Source organism: Leuciscus leuciscus, assembly GCF_965113295.1.
Source record: "Leuciscus leuciscus genome assembly, chromosome: 5".
NCBI lineage: Eukaryota > Metazoa > Chordata > Actinopteri > Cypriniformes > Leuciscidae > Leuciscus > Leuciscus leuciscus.
Genome location: NC_138729.1, coordinates 47,100,534 through 47,120,741, shown reverse-complemented (window position 1 = coordinate 47,120,741; position 20,208 = coordinate 47,100,534). Strand labels below are relative to the sequence as shown.

Sequence of the window (20,208 nt, the reverse complement as noted above, 5' to 3'; positions counted from 1 at the left end):
AAAAAACTACACAAATGAAAATAATAACAAAACAATAAACTTTAACAGTCAGCTTAAGGTAGCCACAAGTATTACATTTAGTTAAATAACTCCAATATCATACACTAGAGTTGTGTGGGGTGTGGGTAAATTAAGCATGATCTGTCATGGTGCATTGTGGTCTATGGATCTGCCTGAAGTGTAGGCTACATGTTGAGTAGACTCACTCCCTCTGTCATAATCGAGGAGTCGAGGGTCTGTCCAAATAAACTTGCCTCGTCCAATTGACGAAGTTGAATGAACTTCAAAATGGCGGTGGGGATTCCCATTCCCCCGAGGGTAAGTGCTTAGGGAAGTTCACAAGTGTATGTCTAAAAGTGGAGTAAAACGCAGGCCACGAAGTGTCCAACAAGTGCGTCATCCGGGTATTTTTAAAATGTACTTTTTCTATTTGGGATTTTCAGTGTGAAAACACTACTCACGCTATAAAACAAAACGTCATAGAATGGTGCATAAGTATACGAATTGGGACTCACCTATTGTGTGCAGTTTTTGCCTTTTCCTTTTTCTTCTTCTTCTTTTTTTTTATTGTGTGGAAATGTGTGTGGCTATAATTTAATGTTACCAATACTTTGGCAATGCCAAGTCTTTCATCATGGCAATAAAGCTAAATCTAATTCAATACATAAGGAGTTCAGTTCAGTGAGCAGAAAAAAAATCAATAAAGCAAGAAAAGACTTCTATACAGAGAACATTCAGAAGTAACGTTTTCCTTAATGAGAAAGTTATTAGAACATATTTTTTTGTTAGCTGGGATGATTGTCGATAAAAAGTAAAGTTTTAAAACATACGCTACCAGTCAAAAGTTTTGGATCAGTAAGATTTTTAATGTTTTTTTTAAATGTTTTTTTTTCACAGTCTTTTGTGATCACCAAGGCTGCATTTATTTGATACAAAAAAAAATTTGATTACAATTTAAAACAGCTGTTTTCTATGTGAAGATATAGTAAAGTGTAATTTTTCCTGTGATCAAAGCTGAATTTTCAGCATCATTACTCCAGTCTTCAGTGTCACATGATCCTTCAGAAATCATTCTAATATGCTGATTTGATGCTCAAGAAACATTTCTCATTATTATCAATGTTGAAAACAGTTATTCACATTTTTTATTTCAGGATTCTTTGATGAATAGAAAGTTCAAAAGGACAGCATTTATCTGAAATCGAAAGCTTTTGTAACATTAAACACTACCGTTCAAAAGTTTGGGGTCAGTGAGAGTTTTTATTAAATTTTTTGGGGGGAAAGAAATAAAATAAATCAATACTTTTATTCATCAAAGATGAATTAAATTTATCAAAATTTACAGCAAAGACATTTATAATGTTACAAAAGATTCTATTTCAAATAAATGCAGTTCTTTTGAATTTTCTATTCATCAAAGAATCCTGAAAAAACTGTTTTCAAGATTGATAATAATAATGAATGTTTTTTGAGCATCAAATCCGCATATTAGAATGATTTCTGAAGGATCATGTGACACTGAAGACTGGAGTAATGATGCTGAAAATTCAGCTTTGCATCACAGGAATAAATTACATTTGAAAATATATTAAAATAGAAAACAGTTATTTTAAATTGTCATAATATTTAACAATATTACTGTTTTTTTTTTAACCAAATGGTAGTGCAAATAGAGGGAGAGAGAGAGAGAAATGAATGTGAATAAAACAGTTATAATATAACATACATTTTAAAATATAATATACATTTTAAACTATACATTATCAAAAACCATTTTAGTACAATAGTCATCATTACCATTATCAGTGTGCATGACCCTCCCATATGATATTTTGTAAGGTGCAGTTATGAGTGCCTTCTAAAAACAGAATTTTCACACACACAAAAAAAACGACCTAAAAGTATCATATGGTATACTGTAAAGTAGTCTACCACAGTATTTTTAAGGGACATGAATAAAAAGATACAAGGTGCCATAGTGTTCAGTAGGGCCTATACCATCTAAATACCATGGTAGCTTCACAGTACTTTTTTCACATCCACTGTCCTTCTCAGCTGTCAAATATAGCAGTAGACTTCCATGATGAGAGGGACAGTTTGATTTGCATATGGAGACATTCAAAAATATGCTAGTCATGGCGGACCAACTTTAAAGATGATGATCGCAATGATGATAATGACCATCATTATGGCCACCGCACTCATGAGAAAAGCTTTGCACAGTGGCGAGCGCAGTATGGTGACCAGCACAGACCTCTCTCTGGCCGAGGCGCGCTCCTCTCCTGCTGGGTTCACGACGTCCAGACTCTGGTTGATGGTGTGTGTTAGAACCGGGGCAGAGCTGGGCACTCTCTTCACCTGCAGTTTGCCTTTGTTGCGATTAAAACGGATGCTGTAGACGTGCTGCATGGCAGACGGGAGGTAGGACAGCACCGTGGAGTCATTCGCAAGCTTGGGAAGACCCAAGTCTGGTAACGGGGTGTAGGCACGGCACAGCGGGCACTGGATGGTGTTGGGTTGGGCGGACTTCACGTTCATCCGCGCCAGGCACTCCAGGCAGAAGGTGTGCTTGCATTCCAGTACCTTAGGGGTGTTGAAGATGTTGTTGAACTGGCAGAAACAGATGGCGCACTCCAGATCGGGCAGCTCGCCCTCTTCCGCGTCTGGTTTGTAGGGGTCACGGAGGTCGTTCGGGTCAGGCTCCATGACAGAGGGGGGAGGTGAGAGAGAGGGAAGTCAAAGGGCATCTTCAAGGTCCAAGTCTGGAGGAGAACAAGAAAAGTTTTGTTTTATGGATTTTTCTTGTATTTTCCTACCACCACCCATAGAAATTTTTTTTATAAAAACAAAAAACCTGGCATTATACACTATGAATATGGTTGGCTCTGTGACTAATTGCTTATGTTCCTCTTTTGTCAGTGACTTTGGAAAAAAGCGCCAGGCAAATGCATGAATGTAAAAAAAAAAAACCTGCCATTGTACACTATGCATATTGTCTGCTATTTGACACATTGCTAATGTTCTTCTATTGAAGTTGCTTTGTATAAAAGCTCCTGCAAAAAAACAAAACAAAAAACAAACAGGCATATACACAACAAATATATCCTTTGCATAAAAGCGCCTGTCGAATGCATACATGTAAAATACTGCACAAAAAAAAAAATTGTACACTATGAATATTGTTGACTCTTTGACACATTGCTTATGGCCTTCTATTGGAAGATGCTTTGGATAAAAACGTCTGTAAAATAAAATAAATTAAAATAAAATAAAAGCTATTAATATTATAAAAAATAAACAAAATAAATAAAATTGTACACTATTAATATTGTTGGCTCTTTGCACATTATTACTTATTTTTTACACATTATTAAAATTAATTAAAATAAAATAAAAGCTATTAATATTATAAAAAATAAACAAATAAATAAAATTGTACACTATTAATATTGTTGTCTCTTTGACACATTATTACTGATTTTCTTTTGTTGAAAGTTGCTTTGGATAAAAGCATCTGCGCTTGCTAAATGAATACAATTAAATTAAATAAAAATAAAAATGTAATAATAGTTTTTTAAAATTAAATAAAAAACCTGGCATTGTACACTACAAATATTTTCTTTGGATACAAGCACCGGTCAAATGCATTATTGTAAAATAATAAATAAATAAATAAATAAATAAATAAATAAATAAATAAATAAATAAAACTGGCATTGTACACTATGAATACTGTTGACTCTTTGACACATCATTACTTATGTTCTTCTGTTTGAAGTTGCTTTGGATAAAAGTGTCTGCAAATGAAAATTCATTCATTAATAAAAAATAAAATAAAAAATAAAATAAAACTGGCATTGTACACTATGAATATTGTTGGCTCTTTGGTACATTATTACTTATTTTCTTTTGTTGAAAGTTGCTTTGGATAAAAGCGTCTGCTTCTGCTAAATGAATAAAATAAAATAAAATAAAATAGAAAAATTTATAATTATAATAAAAAAATAAAAATAAAACTGGCATTGTACACTATGAATATTGTTGGCTTTTTGGCACATTATTATTTATTTTCTTTTGTTAAAAGTTGCTTTGGATAAAAGTGTCTGCAAAAGAAAATTAATTAATTAATAAAAATAAAATAAAACTGGCATTGTACACTATTAATATTGTTGGCTCTTTGGCACATTATTACTTATTTTCTTTTGTTGAAAGTTGCTTTGGATAAAAGCGTCTGCTTCTGCTAAATGAATAAAATAAAATAAAATAAAATAGAAAAATTAATAATTATATATTTTTTTATTAAATTAAAAAACTGCCATTGTACACTACAAATATTTTCTTTGGATACAAGCACCGGTCAAATGCATAAATGTAAAATAATAAGAAATAAATAAATAAAACTGGCATTGTACACTATGAATACTGTTGACTCTTTGACACATTGCTAATGTCCTTCTATTGGAAGTTGCTTTGGATAAAAGTGTCTGCAAAAGAAAATTCATTATTAATAAAAAAAAATAAAAAAAATAATAAAGTAAAAAAGCTGACATTGTACACTATGAATATTGTTGGCTCTTTGACACATTATTACTTATGTTCTTCTGTTTGAAGTTGCTTTAGATAAAAACATCTGCTAATTGCATAAACGTAAATGTTAAAATAATCAAATAAAATGACATTTTTGAGATTTATGAGCCCTGCATATGGTCATCATGTGTTCTGGCACCAGGCTTTTTAGGCCTGGCTAGCAAGGCTTTCATACTCAACCAGCTTCAGTAGAAATAACATGCACTGGTTGACCAAGGTGCAGATTTGTTCTCGTCCCCCATCTACAACTTTTGCAGAGAATGTATACGATTGGTAAACAGACTTGTTTGTTGTTCTACCCACGCTGACCTGTTCTCAATAACAGATTTGCCTTGGAAATGATTATAGGTCTCCATCAAAGAACGGCTCAAAATATGCAAAGCAGCAGAAGGGTGTCCCATTACTGACACCCATAATGCAGGTAGAAAGGATTGGGTTACTTCATTAGAGGTCCACTTAGCCTCAACTGATCATAGTTTACATTTATGATGCCAATATAGTCAAATATGGTGCATTTAAATGTAGCTGAATGTTTCAGCGTTTACCTACAATTTGTTTCTTACTCTACAGACATATATAATTGAGTGAGTTTCTAATGGATTTGAGAGGATTGCTGCATAGTGTAAAATGCAAATAAAAAGCACATAATCTATTGCCTTAGTTTGGTGTGCACAAAGACTGGACAAATAGACGTAGGCCTGGTTCCATAGACAAGGCTTAGATTAATCCAGGATTAGGCCTTAGTTCAATTAGGGCATTTAAGAAGCTTTTATAAACGGGCCTTACAAAAACATCACTGGTGTTATTTAGTACTTCAGACAAAACAATGGCACTGACACATTTCGTGCTCAAACATGCATTTTAGTCTGGGACTATAGGCTTAAGCCTTGAAACCAGGGGTAAGACATCTTCAATCATCAAATGCTGAATATCTGATTTCAGATAACATACCTGAAAGTTATGACTGAAGGCATAAGATGCATAACACATTTGTACATTTCAAAAACCTCAAATGTCCTTGTTTGTCTACAAGTTTGAAAGCATGGCCGTCAACCAGTTTTAACCCCAAAAAGTATGTAAACTCCGGTGTTTTTGCATTTCAATGGTTGATTAATAAAGTACTGGCTTTGAGCCATATATTTTGGGAAAACGTTAGAGCCACTCTTATGTGTTAATATCACCAGTTCTACTTGGTATAAAGACAGTAGAGATAAAAAATACTATGTATAACTTTATTTTGATGGTCCCTTTAGAACACTCTGTTGACTAGAAGTAACTTTACAACTACATGTCAACGGACTCTCCTTAAAGTATAAGTAGACTGTCTGCTTAATATCTAAATGTCACTGTATTGTGATGGTCCTCCAACAGACATTCTACTGACAATAAGTAACTTTGCAAGTACATGTCAACTTATTCTAACCCTAACCCTACTAATACTCTACTAACACTCTAATTAGAGTTAGTAGACATGTAGGTGCAACGTTACTTATAGTCAACAGAATGTGCTGAAGCGACCATCAAAATAAAGTGAAACCAAATACACAAATATATTACACGAAATGTAGATTCACAACTACTCACTCATCTTCTGGAAAGACGTCTCTTCTTTTTTTGTTTTGTTCCGGATGTCGAGGCTGTACTTTGCGTCTCTGTTGCCTCTCAGAGAGAATGAGATGTGTCGATGTCTCTCTTTCTCTCTGTGGACATCTACCACAGTTCTCCTGACATGTTTTACATAGAAAAACAAAACACCAAGAGTCACTACCACTTTTTTTCTTTTCGCTCAGCTCTCTTTTCTTAGTCTCTCTCTCTCTACCACTGTGCTGTAAAGAATGGCAGCATTTGAATACTGGAGCAGCAACAGGAGGAAATACACAGTCAGTAGTCAAATACAGCCGTCAGAGTAAACTCTACAACCATGACCTGAAAGACAGAGAAACAAAGAGGGATTAGAGAATACATACCTGATCTGAAGATTGAAGTGAAGAAAAGCCTTCCATCTTTACTTCACGGAAGGAGCATATTTTTTTTAAATAACCTTAAAAAAAAAAAAAAAAAAAGGACTGTGACAGTATGACAATTTATGGTTTTTCAAAATAACATGTTGGTACATGTTTAAAAGTACAGTGGTAGTACCATGTTAGTATTTTAAAATAATATTTCATAATAAAAGTGTTTATACAAGTATAAATGCACTGCCCAGCCAAAAAAATATATATATAAAAGGATTTTGGATTTAAATAGGCAAAGGAGTTTATGATTGGATCATTATTGCAGTGATTATTATGTTTCTAGCATGTGATATGTTTGGAAACAGTTCTTCTAACACTAATTGATGGAGTGTGTAGCTTTTCATTACTAAAACAACCATGTATGAGAAAACATCATGGCCATTTTCCAGGACACATTGTCCACATTGTGAAAGAATGGATGGGAGGGAGCATGAAGAATCATTTTCACACATGAATCTCTGAGTCCAGAGCTTGAATTCATTGAAAGTGTTTGGGATGTGCTGGAGGAGACTTTACAGAGTGCTGGACTCTTGCATTGTCAATTTAAGATCTTGAGCAAAAACTGATGCACCTCTTGATGGAAATAAATGTTGTGATGTTATTTCCATCAATAGGTGCATCAATTTTTGGGCAGTAGCATGAATAGAGTACAGTGTACGCCGCGAGTAGCTCCTTTACTCTCAATCACAATACCCTCCCCTATTACCAGTTCACCTACTTAATTGTGGACTGTTTCAAAAGAGTTTAACTTGGATATTCTATAAGCTTTTCACTTTTATTTAGCCTCTGTCCGAACATCTTTGGAGTGTGAAGCAGCCGTCAAAATCAAAATGTGTTTACTTTTACAAAACACAATTAAGTTGTTCAGTGAAACCATTGGAAATCTTTTCTTTGTAATGTTGTCAGTTAAATTAAGTTGAAAGAAAATTAACAAATCACATGTTCTTAAATTTTATTGCATTTGACCAAATGTCCCAACTTTTCTGGATTTGGGGTTGTATATAACTGACTAATTATGATCAAATAAAATATATTATGAGCTGTTAATAAATATCATGGTACTATCTTTTGATATGGTTTTGTGTAAATGTAAAAATGTTCGTATTACATATTTTATCAACAGCAAAGATCAAGCTACACGTATTCCATGTCCTGTTGTGTCTGTATGCAAACAAAGAGCCAAAAAAGGACTCTTCTCATTGAACTGAAATAATTTATCACATAACGTGCAAATACATTAACATTTCCTTCAAATTGATATCTCGACACCACAGAATTTACATAATAGTCAAATAAACACATCAGTGTAACCTTCACATCCTTCTGTATCATTAAAACAACATGACACAGTATGGACAGTCCTTTCCGCTGTTTGCTCATCGGTATACTGCTAATGTTATATAGTGGTTGAAAAAAGTATTTGGACACTTTAAAATGCATGAATGTCGTGAAATGTCATTAGACAACAAATGATACTGTGATGAGCTACAACCTGTTATTTTACACTACATAAAATTAAATAAAAACGAAATAAAATACCAGCTAAAAAAGCCTCAGAAATGCAGTTTGTTTTGAGAAAAAGCTCTACTCTTAAAAATAAAGGGTTTTCACAGCAATGCCATAGAAGAACCATTCTGGGTTCCTCAAAGAACCTTTTAGCACTGAGAAAACAATGAGTAAAATGTACTTAATTTAAGATTTTGCATGGATATCTTTTAAGTAAATTTCACATATGGAATTAAGAAAAATCTACTGTACTTAACTAAGTTAAGTAAAATCAACAACAAAAAAATAAGTTACTTTAACTTGGCCAGTTACATTTTGTTTTAATTGAGTGATTTTGAGTAATTTCTACTTTGTTGAAGTTTAGTACATTTTATTCAAGCACTATCACACTGAATTAAGACATGCGTTTGAAGTGTATTATTTACTTAGAACATCAAAGTAAACAATACAGTAGATATGACAACATATCTACGTAATAGAAGTAATGTGGTACCCACCCGAACACAGAGATCGCAACGCTTACTAACCAACTCACAATAATGGTGACATTCGTTGGATAATTTTTGAGTATGAGTTTGTGATTGAGTGGAAAATGAACTTTAGATGTCACAAAACAGCAAGTTGCCTAACAAAAGCAATGATAAAACAGTGTAAATACAGCTGGAAAACAGAGAAAAATGCAACATTATAATTCATGTCAGAAAGTTGAGTAGGTTTCACTTAGTTTTTTAATATAATAATATAATATAAGCTTAAATTGAGTACTAATATAGAATTTACATTCTTTTTGGGTAAATTCTTGCCTGAACTAACTTATACACGCATATTAACTTATAACATTTGTTTCGTTTTTTTACAATAAAAGATATACAAACCATATTTTCGTTTGAAAATTGTTCTGATAAAAAGCTATTTTTTGCTATTTTCATGGATGTCAAAGGTTCTTTATGGAACCATATTTGCCAATAAAGAACCTTTATTTTTAAGAGTGTAGCAACATTTATTTGATATTTTGCATCTAAGGCAATGACATTCAGGCAGTTTTAAGTGTGATTTAAGTGTAAAAATACTCTGGGACCACTGTGCATTATGTAGAAATAAAATAATACATTAAACAAAAACTCTTTGGTTGACATGTTTGTAAAAAAAAAAACCCTTCAAAACAAGGACATTTTGAAATCCAGATGGAATCAACACTGCCGGTGTTGGCAAGACAGTATTCGCTGGAAGAAGCTGCAATAGTATTTTTATTCTAGAACTATAGTAGTAATATTAAAGGAAAAATATTAAAAACAACAACAACAAAAAAACACATTGCATCACTGATTTTCATTGACTTCACATTCTCCATTGTCTGGCCACTTGTCTCTGGAAGAATATCGAGATCTGCCGTTTTTGTATTTAATTCTCTAAATGATCACATCATCTCATAACCGGCTTCAGGAAATACAAGAGCTGAATGTTTACAGAAATGTTTAAATGTGTATGTAAACTCTAGAAGCTTCTCTGTGAAAAATGATTCAGTTTCTGGCTCATGCCAAACCCTGAGTCTGTGTATATGTAACTGTGAATATGTGTGTATGAAAGAGAGAGAGAGAGAGAGAGAGAGAGAGAGAGAGAGAGAGAGAGAGAGAGAGAGAGAGAGAGAGAGAGAGCATGAGATTTTATATCCTTCTATGCATGACTTTAGCAGTGAACCATTTTAAGCCATTACCTAGTGCAAATAAAAGGTCTCCAACAAGGGTGTAAAAGTACAGAGAAATTGTACTCAAGGTCTGGCCCAGCGTCTATATAAGATCACGGTTGCACTGTATGTGTACTTACAGTGTACTTACCTAAGAAAGTACTGGGTAATATAAGGTAACTACATGGGTTAAGGTTAGGTTTCGGGGTAAGTTCAGGGTTAGTACACAGTTATTACCCAGTTATTGTAATTATAAGTATAGAACCAGTATAGGCAACAGGAGTGCTACCAAGATGGTTTGCGATTGTGATATAAGCCAAACTCTAAATAATACTTTAGCATTTAATGAAGTACAATTACTCCGGTAATTTACACCCCAGGACTCCAATAACATATTCAAGCATATTCAGCAACCAAGCAGAAGTGGAGTGGCATTTCATTGCCTATATTTGTTTACACACACACACACACACACACACACACACACACACACACACACACACACACACACACACACACACACACACACACACACACACACACACACACACACACACACACACACACACACACACACACACACACACACACACACACACACACACACAATTCCCATACGGTAAATCATCCCTGCCGGTAGGGTGTTTTACAGCGACCCAGTCTCTTTCCTTTAGGGAAGTTGATTACTTTTTTTATATCCTTTAATGGTTCATGCAGTCAAGTGATCATACACTACATGGCCAAAAACATGCGGACAATGTTGGAACATTGATGCAGGGATTTGCTCCCATTTAGACACGAGCAGATTGCATGTATTCATGCTTGATTTTATGCTCCTGTTAGTAACAGATGTAGCTGAAATGTCCAAGCTGTTTAGAATAGGGTGTCCACATACTTTTGTCAACGCAGTGTACATTTTGATTTCCAGGAGTTCCAGTTATTAAAGTTGTTGGTTTTATCTTCCAGGAGGTCCAGATGGAAGTCAGAAGCGAGCCACTTCAGCGAGGCTGGGCACTGTTGCCTGATCCAGATGCAGCTGGTGCAGTCCTGTGTTAAAACTGGCACACAGGAGACTGCTGGAGTCACACGGAGCCAGAGACACCAACGGCCCTGAACCGTCCAGCGTTAATGTGTACAAACATGCTGAGGAGAGAATATGGAGGAGACAAGAATCAAACCATGTGGATGTGACTCATTTTTTTGTGATTATTCCGGCCAGACATTTTAAGGAAAAGCTATTTGTTGTCGAAAAAAGCATGACATACACTAAATGTAATGTTGCCTTTGACAGTAACTATGTTACCAACCACCTATTTTTACGCACATTTGGGATATAAAAAAAAATAAACCAAAAAAAGCCAATGCAAAGATGCGCATAAACTCTAAAAATGCACATAAAAAAACATGAGGCGGATAAATGCTTTATTTTATAAGAATATACTATGATGGAAACACATTTACTGAAATCCCTCGAAGCTCAACAAAAGACTTGTGTGATTTTGACTCAACAGCGGACCAACCGGTGGACCGATTTCATCGCACAGCATGTCTAAAGTTGGTTTGGTCATTCTGAAATGCCTGAGCCAAAGTCTGTCATCAAAATGATTTATTTAATCCCCTCCCAGAAGCGCCTCACATGGTTGCGTTCCCAAACATCAGCATCCGAATGCAAGATAACACGACAGCGTTTATTGCATTTCGTCTGCGCTCTCTGTGAGACGCAAAAAAAGAGCCACAGTGGTTTCCCCGATTAAAGCAACTCACATTTTATTACAGATATTTTGCACCAGTTTCCCGGAAAGTGATGATTTTGTTCTCTTGAACACATGCTTTAACGCAAACGATTTATATGTTATTCCAATTCTGTGCATAAGTTAAATTCGCAACTATGGATGGAAACATAGCTAGTGTTGTTTAAAAAATATATTTATTTGGGAAACAGGGAACCATTTGCATTTAAATTCCACAAGTCATTAAAAACCTGAAGTTCAAAAAGTTCAAAACAGCATTTATTTGAAATATATTCACATTTTAAATATCTTCACTGTAACATTTGATCAATTTAATGTATCCTTTCTGAATTAAAGTGTGAATTTCTTAAAAAACAAACCTTTGAACAGTATTGTAATTAAAGACATTTAATTATTCTAAGACTTTATACTTAGAAAGAAATGTATTGCCAAGTATGCTTGTTTTGGTGACAGAAGAAGCTTCCTTACACAGAGACAATAACAGTACACAAATAAAAAAATAAAGATATATGTGAATTAGATAAATGTGTATATATGTGTGTATACATATATAAACAAAAAAGACACATTTGTATGTACATGACATGTACATATACAAATAGAATAGAATTACCAGGGAACATCAATGCATTATGTATACTAAATCATTTTTATTTTGATTACTAAGCTTATTAATATGTGGCATTTATTAAAATATTTATATTCATTTAAATATATGCCAGCCAAAGGTGATGGGCTTCCCCAGCTGAGTTTGAGTCCTCTTGCAGTTTCTTTTTCTTCTACCTAAACATCTTAGACAGTTTTTTGACTTGACTTCCAAAAACAGGAAGCTGGCTTAACCCAGTGGCTAATCCTCTTGTTTGTTTAAAAAAACAGAATAGTGCATGTGTGTGTGTGTGTGTGTGTGTTACCTGCAGTGTTCTGATCCCATATTTTGACTGAGCTGTCATACGATGAGGACGCCACGAGGGCAGGACACCCGGGACGGGGAGGCACAAACACGCAGCACGCTGTGGTCTGCAGGTGTCCTCTGTATTCGGCCACCTTACAGCCGGGCTGTCTGAGGTCCCACAGCTACACACAAGCATAAACACAAAAATATAAAGATAAACTTAAGAACATGCACAGCTGTGCCCTGGCAGTATCCGTACACACACTCACCGTGGCCTCGCAACCCTGCCCACCGAAACCGTTGCTGGACGACAGCAGGTGGTAACAGTTGGAGCTGATGTCACAGTGTGTCTGAATGTACTGCTTTGCTGGAAACGTGTTAGTCACATGCCAGGTACGACTATCCCACACCCTGAGACGGACAACACACATCAACACACGAACAAAGTCACGTCAATTTTGGTTATATAGCATATATTTTTACACACACATTTTTTCAAAGCAGCTTTACATCAAAATCATGATGTTTGTAATTACAGTCATATTTAGGAGATTAGAGCTGTGCAACAATATATGGTTACACTTTAGACATTCTACTAACTATAAGTAACTTTGCGACTTCATGTCAACTAACTCTCATTAGAGTATAAGTAGACTGTTAGTAGACTGTTAGGTTAGAGTTAGGATTAGAAGGATAAGTTGACATGTAGTTGCAAAGTTATTTATAGTCTGTTAAGGGAGCATTAAAATAAAGTTAGCAGATATAAAGCAGACAGTCTACTAATACTCTAACGAGAGTCAGTTGATATGTAGTTGAAAAAAGTTACTTATAGTTAGAAGAATGTCTAAAGTGGATCATTGAAATAATGTGTTACCCAATATAGTTTACATTTTGCGATGATACAAGAAATCAAGCTGTTGAGATTTGCTATATAGTAAATATATATCACTTTACATGAGTATAATGAAAATAATTCTAAAGCATTTATTAATATTAGTTAATGTTAATTTCAGCATTTGCTAATACATGATTTATGTCAAATCAAAAGTTGTATCTGTTGATATTTAACGGACATGAACTAACGATGAACATTTGTATTTTACTAATTAACAAAGATTAAAAATACTGTCTCTAATGAATTACTCATTGTTAGTTAATTTTAGTTAATGCATTACCTAAAGTTAACTAATATAACCTTATTGTAAATGAACAGATGTATTTTGTAATGAACAGTTCAATTTTAATAATTAACATTAACTAAAGATTAAAAAATGCTATAACAAAATAATTGCTCATTATTAGTTAATTTTATGTCAACTAAAGGAAACTTTTTGTAAAGTGTTACTGATATACTGTACGTCCAGCTTTATATTTAGAGCTTTGTGATTATATAGTTGTTACAGCTTGTTATTATTTTTTTTTTATATTTCCAGAGAAACACATCTCTGCAAACAATGACTGTACACCGTTGTAATGGATCATATGACATATCACGATCTTCTGACCTGATAGTTTTGTCTTCTGAGGTTTGGACAATAGATGTGCTTCCTGGTACCCAGCACACATGTGTCACCTGAACAGAGGCCAACAGGACAACACACATTCATATTCAGTGGCTAACAATTATTAGACAAATAATGCACATGTGGTAATGCGTTCGCGAAGTGGTTACCATGTCTCAAGACTTGTTCAGAAGTTTTATTTCAAGAGGATTTTGTCCTAAAAATGCTCTTGTGTGCAGGACTAATTTCTTACACATCTCATCCCAAACCTCCGTTGCTAATACCAAAATGTCATTTTAGAGCTAGTAACAGAGGCTTGAGCCATTGATTTGCAGGCTAATGTAGTTATTGGAGAGAGTTTGATAGATGAATTACCTGCATCTATGTGTCTCTCAATGGTGTTCGGCAGCAGCGTCTCTACTAATAGCGAAGCTGTAAGTTTAACTGCTTCAAAAACAGCGACGTTAATACCTTGCTACTGAGAAATCTCATGTAGTTTTGCAGATGCTGAACTATTTTACTGATTAAGTTGCAGGGCAGCGTTAACAACAAGTTTTTGTGCTTGTGAATATTTCCGTCTGTGTGTCTGTGCTGAATGTGTGCATTTGTATTGGAGAGAGTGGGAGAAAGAGAGCGTGTCCATAGATAATGAAACATAATTCTGTTGGAAAAAACATGAGAAATAGTTTGTAATTTTTATCCTATTGTTTGTTATATTTATTTGCTTGGTCAGTGGTCTTAGTGGGTTTTGATTAATTTGCTTTTATAGGCTGTAAGGACCTTTTAAAATGCTGAAATCATTTGGCGAAGTGATCAAAAGCAAAACCTGCCTGGAACTACTTTAGTTGTGCGTTTACTAGAAAATAATTGCACACCTTAGAACGTTCGTCAACCAATCAGAATTAAGCATTCAACAGCCCCATAGTATAACTAATATATAATACATGCACAAGAATATTAGAAAATAAATATTAGTAAATTTTTGAAGACTGGCATTTCTAACCAGGTTGCGCGAGATGGTGTTTCTCTGCAGACATTCTCCCGACTCAATGTCCCAGAGGCACATGGAGTTATCACGAGAGCCCGTGCACAGCTTTGTGCCATCTACAAGACAAAAAAAAAAACACATTACAGGATCGTGTTTAATTTGTGCACGTTGCAGGTTATCGTTTGAGCATTTGTTCACCTGGGCTGACCGCTACACCGTTAACTACGAGTTCATGGCCACAAAACTCCTGGATGGGTTCTGTATCTCGACCCAAATCCCACATCAGCACCATCTTATCCCGGGACGCACTGAAGATTAAGGAACTTCCTTTGAGACAACACAACTAAAGGAAAACAAGAGAGATTTATACTGTTAATATATAAAAAAACACACTTATTCTTTGCTTCATCTCTATGTGTGCAAAATATATAAAGGTACACTATGTAACTTTTTTTTTGTTCAAAATTAACAACATTTTAATTATACATTATTATTTAATAAAACATAATGAGTCAATACATCATCAATCCTCCTTCCAAAATGTGTTTTTGTCTTACCATTATTCACTTTGGTAAGCCAATTATAAGTGTTTATTTTAGACCTGTCGGATGGTTTTTGTGGGAAATTGCGTACATACGTCACTCATGTGTGTCTCGTCATATCTGTAAATAAAGAAAAGTTACTCCTACTTTGACGTGTGTATGGTGTTGTAGTGGCATAAGTTAGTTTTCACAACACACAAAAAAAGGTTGCAAAAGTGCAGAACAGAGGAGAGTCTGCTGGAAAAAAGAGAACATGACAGAGCTCGTAATAAAACAAGAACCAACATTGGCTTGGCTTTACGGAGATGCCATTTTTATTACGCAACATGTAAGGTATTTACAGATAAATGGCCATATGTAGCTCTCTAGCAGAGTTTATTGTAAAGCATTATCTATTGTGAAGGTTCATTTCATTATGGTTGTTGTAACGCTGTGCTGGAATTTATTCTCAAGAAAGTAACGTGTCTATTAACGGGTAAAGATACTGTAATGTCTTCAGCTAGTCAGCTTGAGATCATTTCCATCTAAACTGGTTAAATCTCTGAATGTTTTATGTAATGTTTATCTGCACAGTCAGGCAGAGCTGAAGCACAACCAAAACTATGTTCTTCTGCCAAATGCATGAGGTTTTCTTTTTTAACAGCTAGAGGGCCAAAAGTTACATAGTGTACCTTTAAACAAAATCAGTTTTGTTTATTTTTATTCCACCATTGAAAATGGTTCCAAAACAAGCAAAAGCAGGACCCGGCATTGCTCGCTGAATCTAATTAGAGAGATTTACTGTAGTTTTATTACCTTTGTAATCTCTCTGCTATGGCCCGGGAATGATTTACACAGTTTTCCAGCCTTCCAGTCATAGACAACAACAGCCTGACCAAAAAACAACAACACAAATCATATTAAAATGCATATTTCAATCAAACTTTGAACAAGATAATATTATGACGATCATTGCCAGTTTGTTTAAAGCCTTAAATGTTGAGCGTGTAATTCCTAGTGGCACCAACCTGAACTGCAAATGCATCTAGATTTTTACATGCTTAATATTGTCTATTGATGTTCAGAGTGGTTTAAGCATGTTGCTATGGTGTTCCAGGTGGTTGCTAGGTACTAAGACAGCATGATACAGATCATGTATCATCCTAAAGAGGTGTATTTTCTGAAAAGTTGATATAATTTAAAATGTAATTTATTCCTGTGATGTAAAGGTGAATTTTCAGCATCATTACTCCAGTCTTCAGTGTCACATGATCCTTCAGAAATCATTCTAATATGATGATTTGCTCCTCGATAAACATTTCTGATTATTATCAATGTTTAAAACAGTGGTGCTGCTTAATTTTTTATGATTCTTTGATGAATAGAAAGTTCAAAAGAACAGCATTTTAAAAACAGAAATCTATTGCAACATTATAAATGCCTTTACTGTAACTTTTGATAAATTTAATGTGTCCTTGCTGAATAAATGTATTAATTTCTTTCAAAAAAAACAAAAACAAATCTCACTGAACCCACCCTTTTTAATAGTAGTGTATTTCAATGAAAGACTGATTTGACACATTCCTTTATTATGTGAGAACAAAGAATGTGGAGTCATGGGAGACATGAAGCTGTAGGAAACTTCAACGTCAGGAACAACAGTCAAAAATAGTTATGATGACAGTCACAATGTCAATATACAAATATATCTGACCACAGACCATGCATGCTGCCTTTGACCCTGCTGCTTTTGACCAATCAGAATCACGTATTCCACAGAGCTGTAATAATCAAGATTTAAAGGTTTGTTCAAGTTACTATGAGCAATAAAGCACCACTAATGATGCTTTACAAACATACATTGAGAACGTAAAATGTTTTATGTCATTTAATTTATGTTTTGATAGTAACTTAAGAGTTTACAGTACATTAGTAAGGGTTAGTTAATTTACACCAGTGTTATTTTATTATTAATTATACATTATTATTAATGAATTAATTTTCAGTTTAAGTTTTAGTAATTTCACTATGCACTTTTGTAAACATTTATATTATTCTCTTCTATTATAATTTTTATTTCAGTTTTAGTAATTTTGAAGTACTTGTCCTTGTAATTGTCATCTAATATTTTATTTCACCCAACAAATACTTTGCTCAAATATATATTTTTTTCAAATAGATAAATTTTCAATGACACAGACTGCACTAATGGTTCACTTTGCCGCAGAGTTTTATAACACAACTGTGTAATTTAGCAGGTCCTTTAAAGAAAAACAAAAGATAAAATGCTTTGAAATTCATTTCATTCAGTTGTAACGGCTTTATTATCAGTCAGACACAGTAAAACCAACGAGGCAAAGCAGTGAAAGGTCAATTGTTTTTGCATTTCCAATGGGTGCTGATTCAATAACTTCACCTTTGACCTCCAACACCGCTACACTCGTTAATCTCAAAACCTCCCTCCTATTCAATGCTTCTCCAGCTCACCTGGTCATGCCCCCCTGACGCGCAGAGGTCAGAGGTCAGGCTGACGACACAGTTGATGGCATCTGTGTGAGCGGGTTCATACTGCACTACCTGTGGGACAAGTGCAGTCTCCCCCTCTTTGACCCTGTCAAGGTGATAACAACAACAGAGCCTCAATGACCACAAACTCATCACAAGCATCTGTCAAATCATTATTGCTCATCATATCTCACTTGTAAAGGTCTGAGCGCCGCCGGAACTTGCTCTGTAGTTTCCCCATGTTTGTATGGGTGTCCGATCGCCTGATATCAGGAGGACTCTCTCATCTCCCCACGTCGCAAGCCATCTACAGACTCTTTCGGGATCTGAGAGAATTACAGTTTTTTACATGTTGATGAAGACATCAGTCCCTGGCAACCTCACAAGGGAGCTATTAGCTGCCAAGAACAGATGCTGATGTTGTCTCTAGCATAAGCTGGTAATCAGTTATGTATTGGACTCAGTTATGTATGGGCACAGCTTGCATGAGAGAGCTACAGGAAGACAGGGAGGGCGACCTGAATCCTATTAAGTGCATTAGTTCCTCATCGCATTAGGTAACAAGAAAGATGCAATATGGCAATATTTGGACAAACCAATATCCCCAGTAGACATCTTCTGCAATAAACCTTCATATGAAATTAAACAGCAATATGCAAATATTTACATATAGGTATATATATATCTATATATCGGTGCCAGTGCACAATGCATTGCTCATTTGAAGGCAAACCAGCAAGCACTGCATGACATACATGCAACATCGCTGCCCTTTAACCCATGCATCTACTATTAAACTACATTAGACACACGGAGACGCTATTTAAATTCAGTGAAGTTCGCGAGGACAAAACTAAACTTACCGTCCCGTGCCGTAAGACGATTATCCGGGTTTCCCAATCAGTGTGCCGGTGTTATTGTGAACGCCTCGCATGTGCGCGTGTGTGTGTGATGTCGGAGATATTTGAAATTACGTGAACGAAGGATTTATCGCGCATCGTGATCCGTTTCGGCATTAAATCTTCCGCGGCTCCTCGAGTTCAGCTTCTCAATCTCCATAGCGTGAGCGACGCTTTCGCTGTTACCAGGCGCACGAGATCACGTGAGCACACAGGGGACGGGGCTTCAGGTCACATGGACTGTCTGGATAAAAGAATTTCTACTATTCATTTATATACAACAAAACAAGCAATAAAATAAACAGAAAACGAAACTAAACAAAAAAATAATAATATATTCCAAATTATTATTATTATTTTAAATATTTTCATCACGGGAAACAGTTACAAAACGCCTACATCCATATACAGTATGCACAATAATGGAACAGAAATATCTCTTAGAAATATAATATTACATAAAAAAAAAATCAACGACAAAGATGTCTTCAAAACCTTACAGTTGTTGTTTTTTATAGAAATTAAAGAATCATAAAAAATATTTAAGTCAGAGGAAAGCAATCTCATTAATTCGAATTAAGCTCAAAATATTATGCTCTGAATGGGAACTTTTTTTCAAAAAATATTTAGGCACATAATATCTGTAAATGTCATGTAAAATGTAAATCAGACAAATTTTGCCTCATTATGTGCCCCCCTATTCAGCAAGAATATATATATATTTTAAATGTATATCAAAAAATTCCATAACGGCAGTGTGCATTGATGTAGGCTACACAGATCTTTTACTCAATTGTTTTTATGTCTAAACCAGTAGCCAATTGTGTTGTATTTAACAACGATTTTTAAGTTTTATTTTAAACTTTGAAGCAAGTAAATTAGATATGGCTACTTTCACTGAACAGTTTAGACTAGTCTGCACCAGGCGAGCGGTTATGCATTAGGAGCTTGTACCGACGATTTAAGTTTGGTGAGGCAACACAACATTTCCTTCTGTCACAAGCATTTTAGATAATCATTTATAACAATGCTTTTTATATGAAATACAGACCTAGACTTTAAACGCAAATGATGATACTGGTGTGGTCAGAGCCTTCAAACTGCTTGAGTTTTATGAATCAGAAAGAGGCTTATGGGCTCTGCGGGTCACTTGACTGAAACAGCAACAATGTGCTCTTTGTAATCAAAGGCCAACAACACAATGCTTAATATAGTTCAATAAGTGTTTCTTCTCACATATAAGAGCCTGCTAGCATTAAGTATTTGTTAGTCATCATTAAATAACCATTAGAGGACAATCCAACTGTAATCTTACATGCATAATTCAGAATTTGCTCCTCAGGTTGGTCCAGTGGTGG

At 34.9% G+C, this 20,208-nt stretch overlaps 2 protein-coding genes across 3 annotated transcripts; both read right to left on the bottom strand.

The window, feature by feature from the left end:
* Window positions 1-1,639: 1,639 nt before the first annotated feature.
* Window positions 1,640-6,826, bottom strand: LOC309499572 (RING finger protein 225). 2 transcript variants are annotated; one of them, XM_082170875.1, is made up of 3 exons: window positions 6,555-6,826; window positions 6,172-6,311; window positions 1,640-2,762 (listed from the first exon to the last, which is right to left on the bottom strand). In XM_082170875.1, exon 3 carries the CDS (start codon window positions 2,704-2,706, stop codon window positions 2,134-2,136), a length of 573 nt encoding a protein of 190 aa, XP_082027001.1. In that variant the 5' UTR covers window positions 2,707-2,762; window positions 6,172-6,311; window positions 6,555-6,826; the 3' UTR covers window positions 1,640-2,133. The 2 variants fall into 2 exon arrangements, with proteins under 2 accessions (XP_082027001.1, XP_082027000.1); XM_082170874.1 differs by lacking the exon at window positions 6,555-6,826 and having other exon boundaries at window positions 6,172-6,469.
* A 975-nt stretch (window positions 6,827-7,801) lies between these two features.
* Window positions 7,802-19,047, bottom strand: wdr31 (WD repeat domain 31). The gene is made up of 10 exons (XM_082170858.1): window positions 18,815-19,047; window positions 18,146-18,277; window positions 17,934-18,057; window positions 16,263-16,337; window positions 15,124-15,268; window positions 14,941-15,041; window positions 13,941-14,008; window positions 12,705-12,846; window positions 12,455-12,617; window positions 7,802-10,935 (listed from the first exon to the last, which is right to left on the bottom strand). The coding sequence occupies exons 2-10, from the start codon at window positions 18,190-18,192 to the stop codon at window positions 10,775-10,777; spliced, it is 1,026 nt and encodes a 341-aa protein (XP_082026984.1). The 5' UTR covers window positions 18,193-18,277; window positions 18,815-19,047; the 3' UTR covers window positions 7,802-10,774.
* Window positions 19,048-20,208: the final 1,161 nt, after the last annotated feature.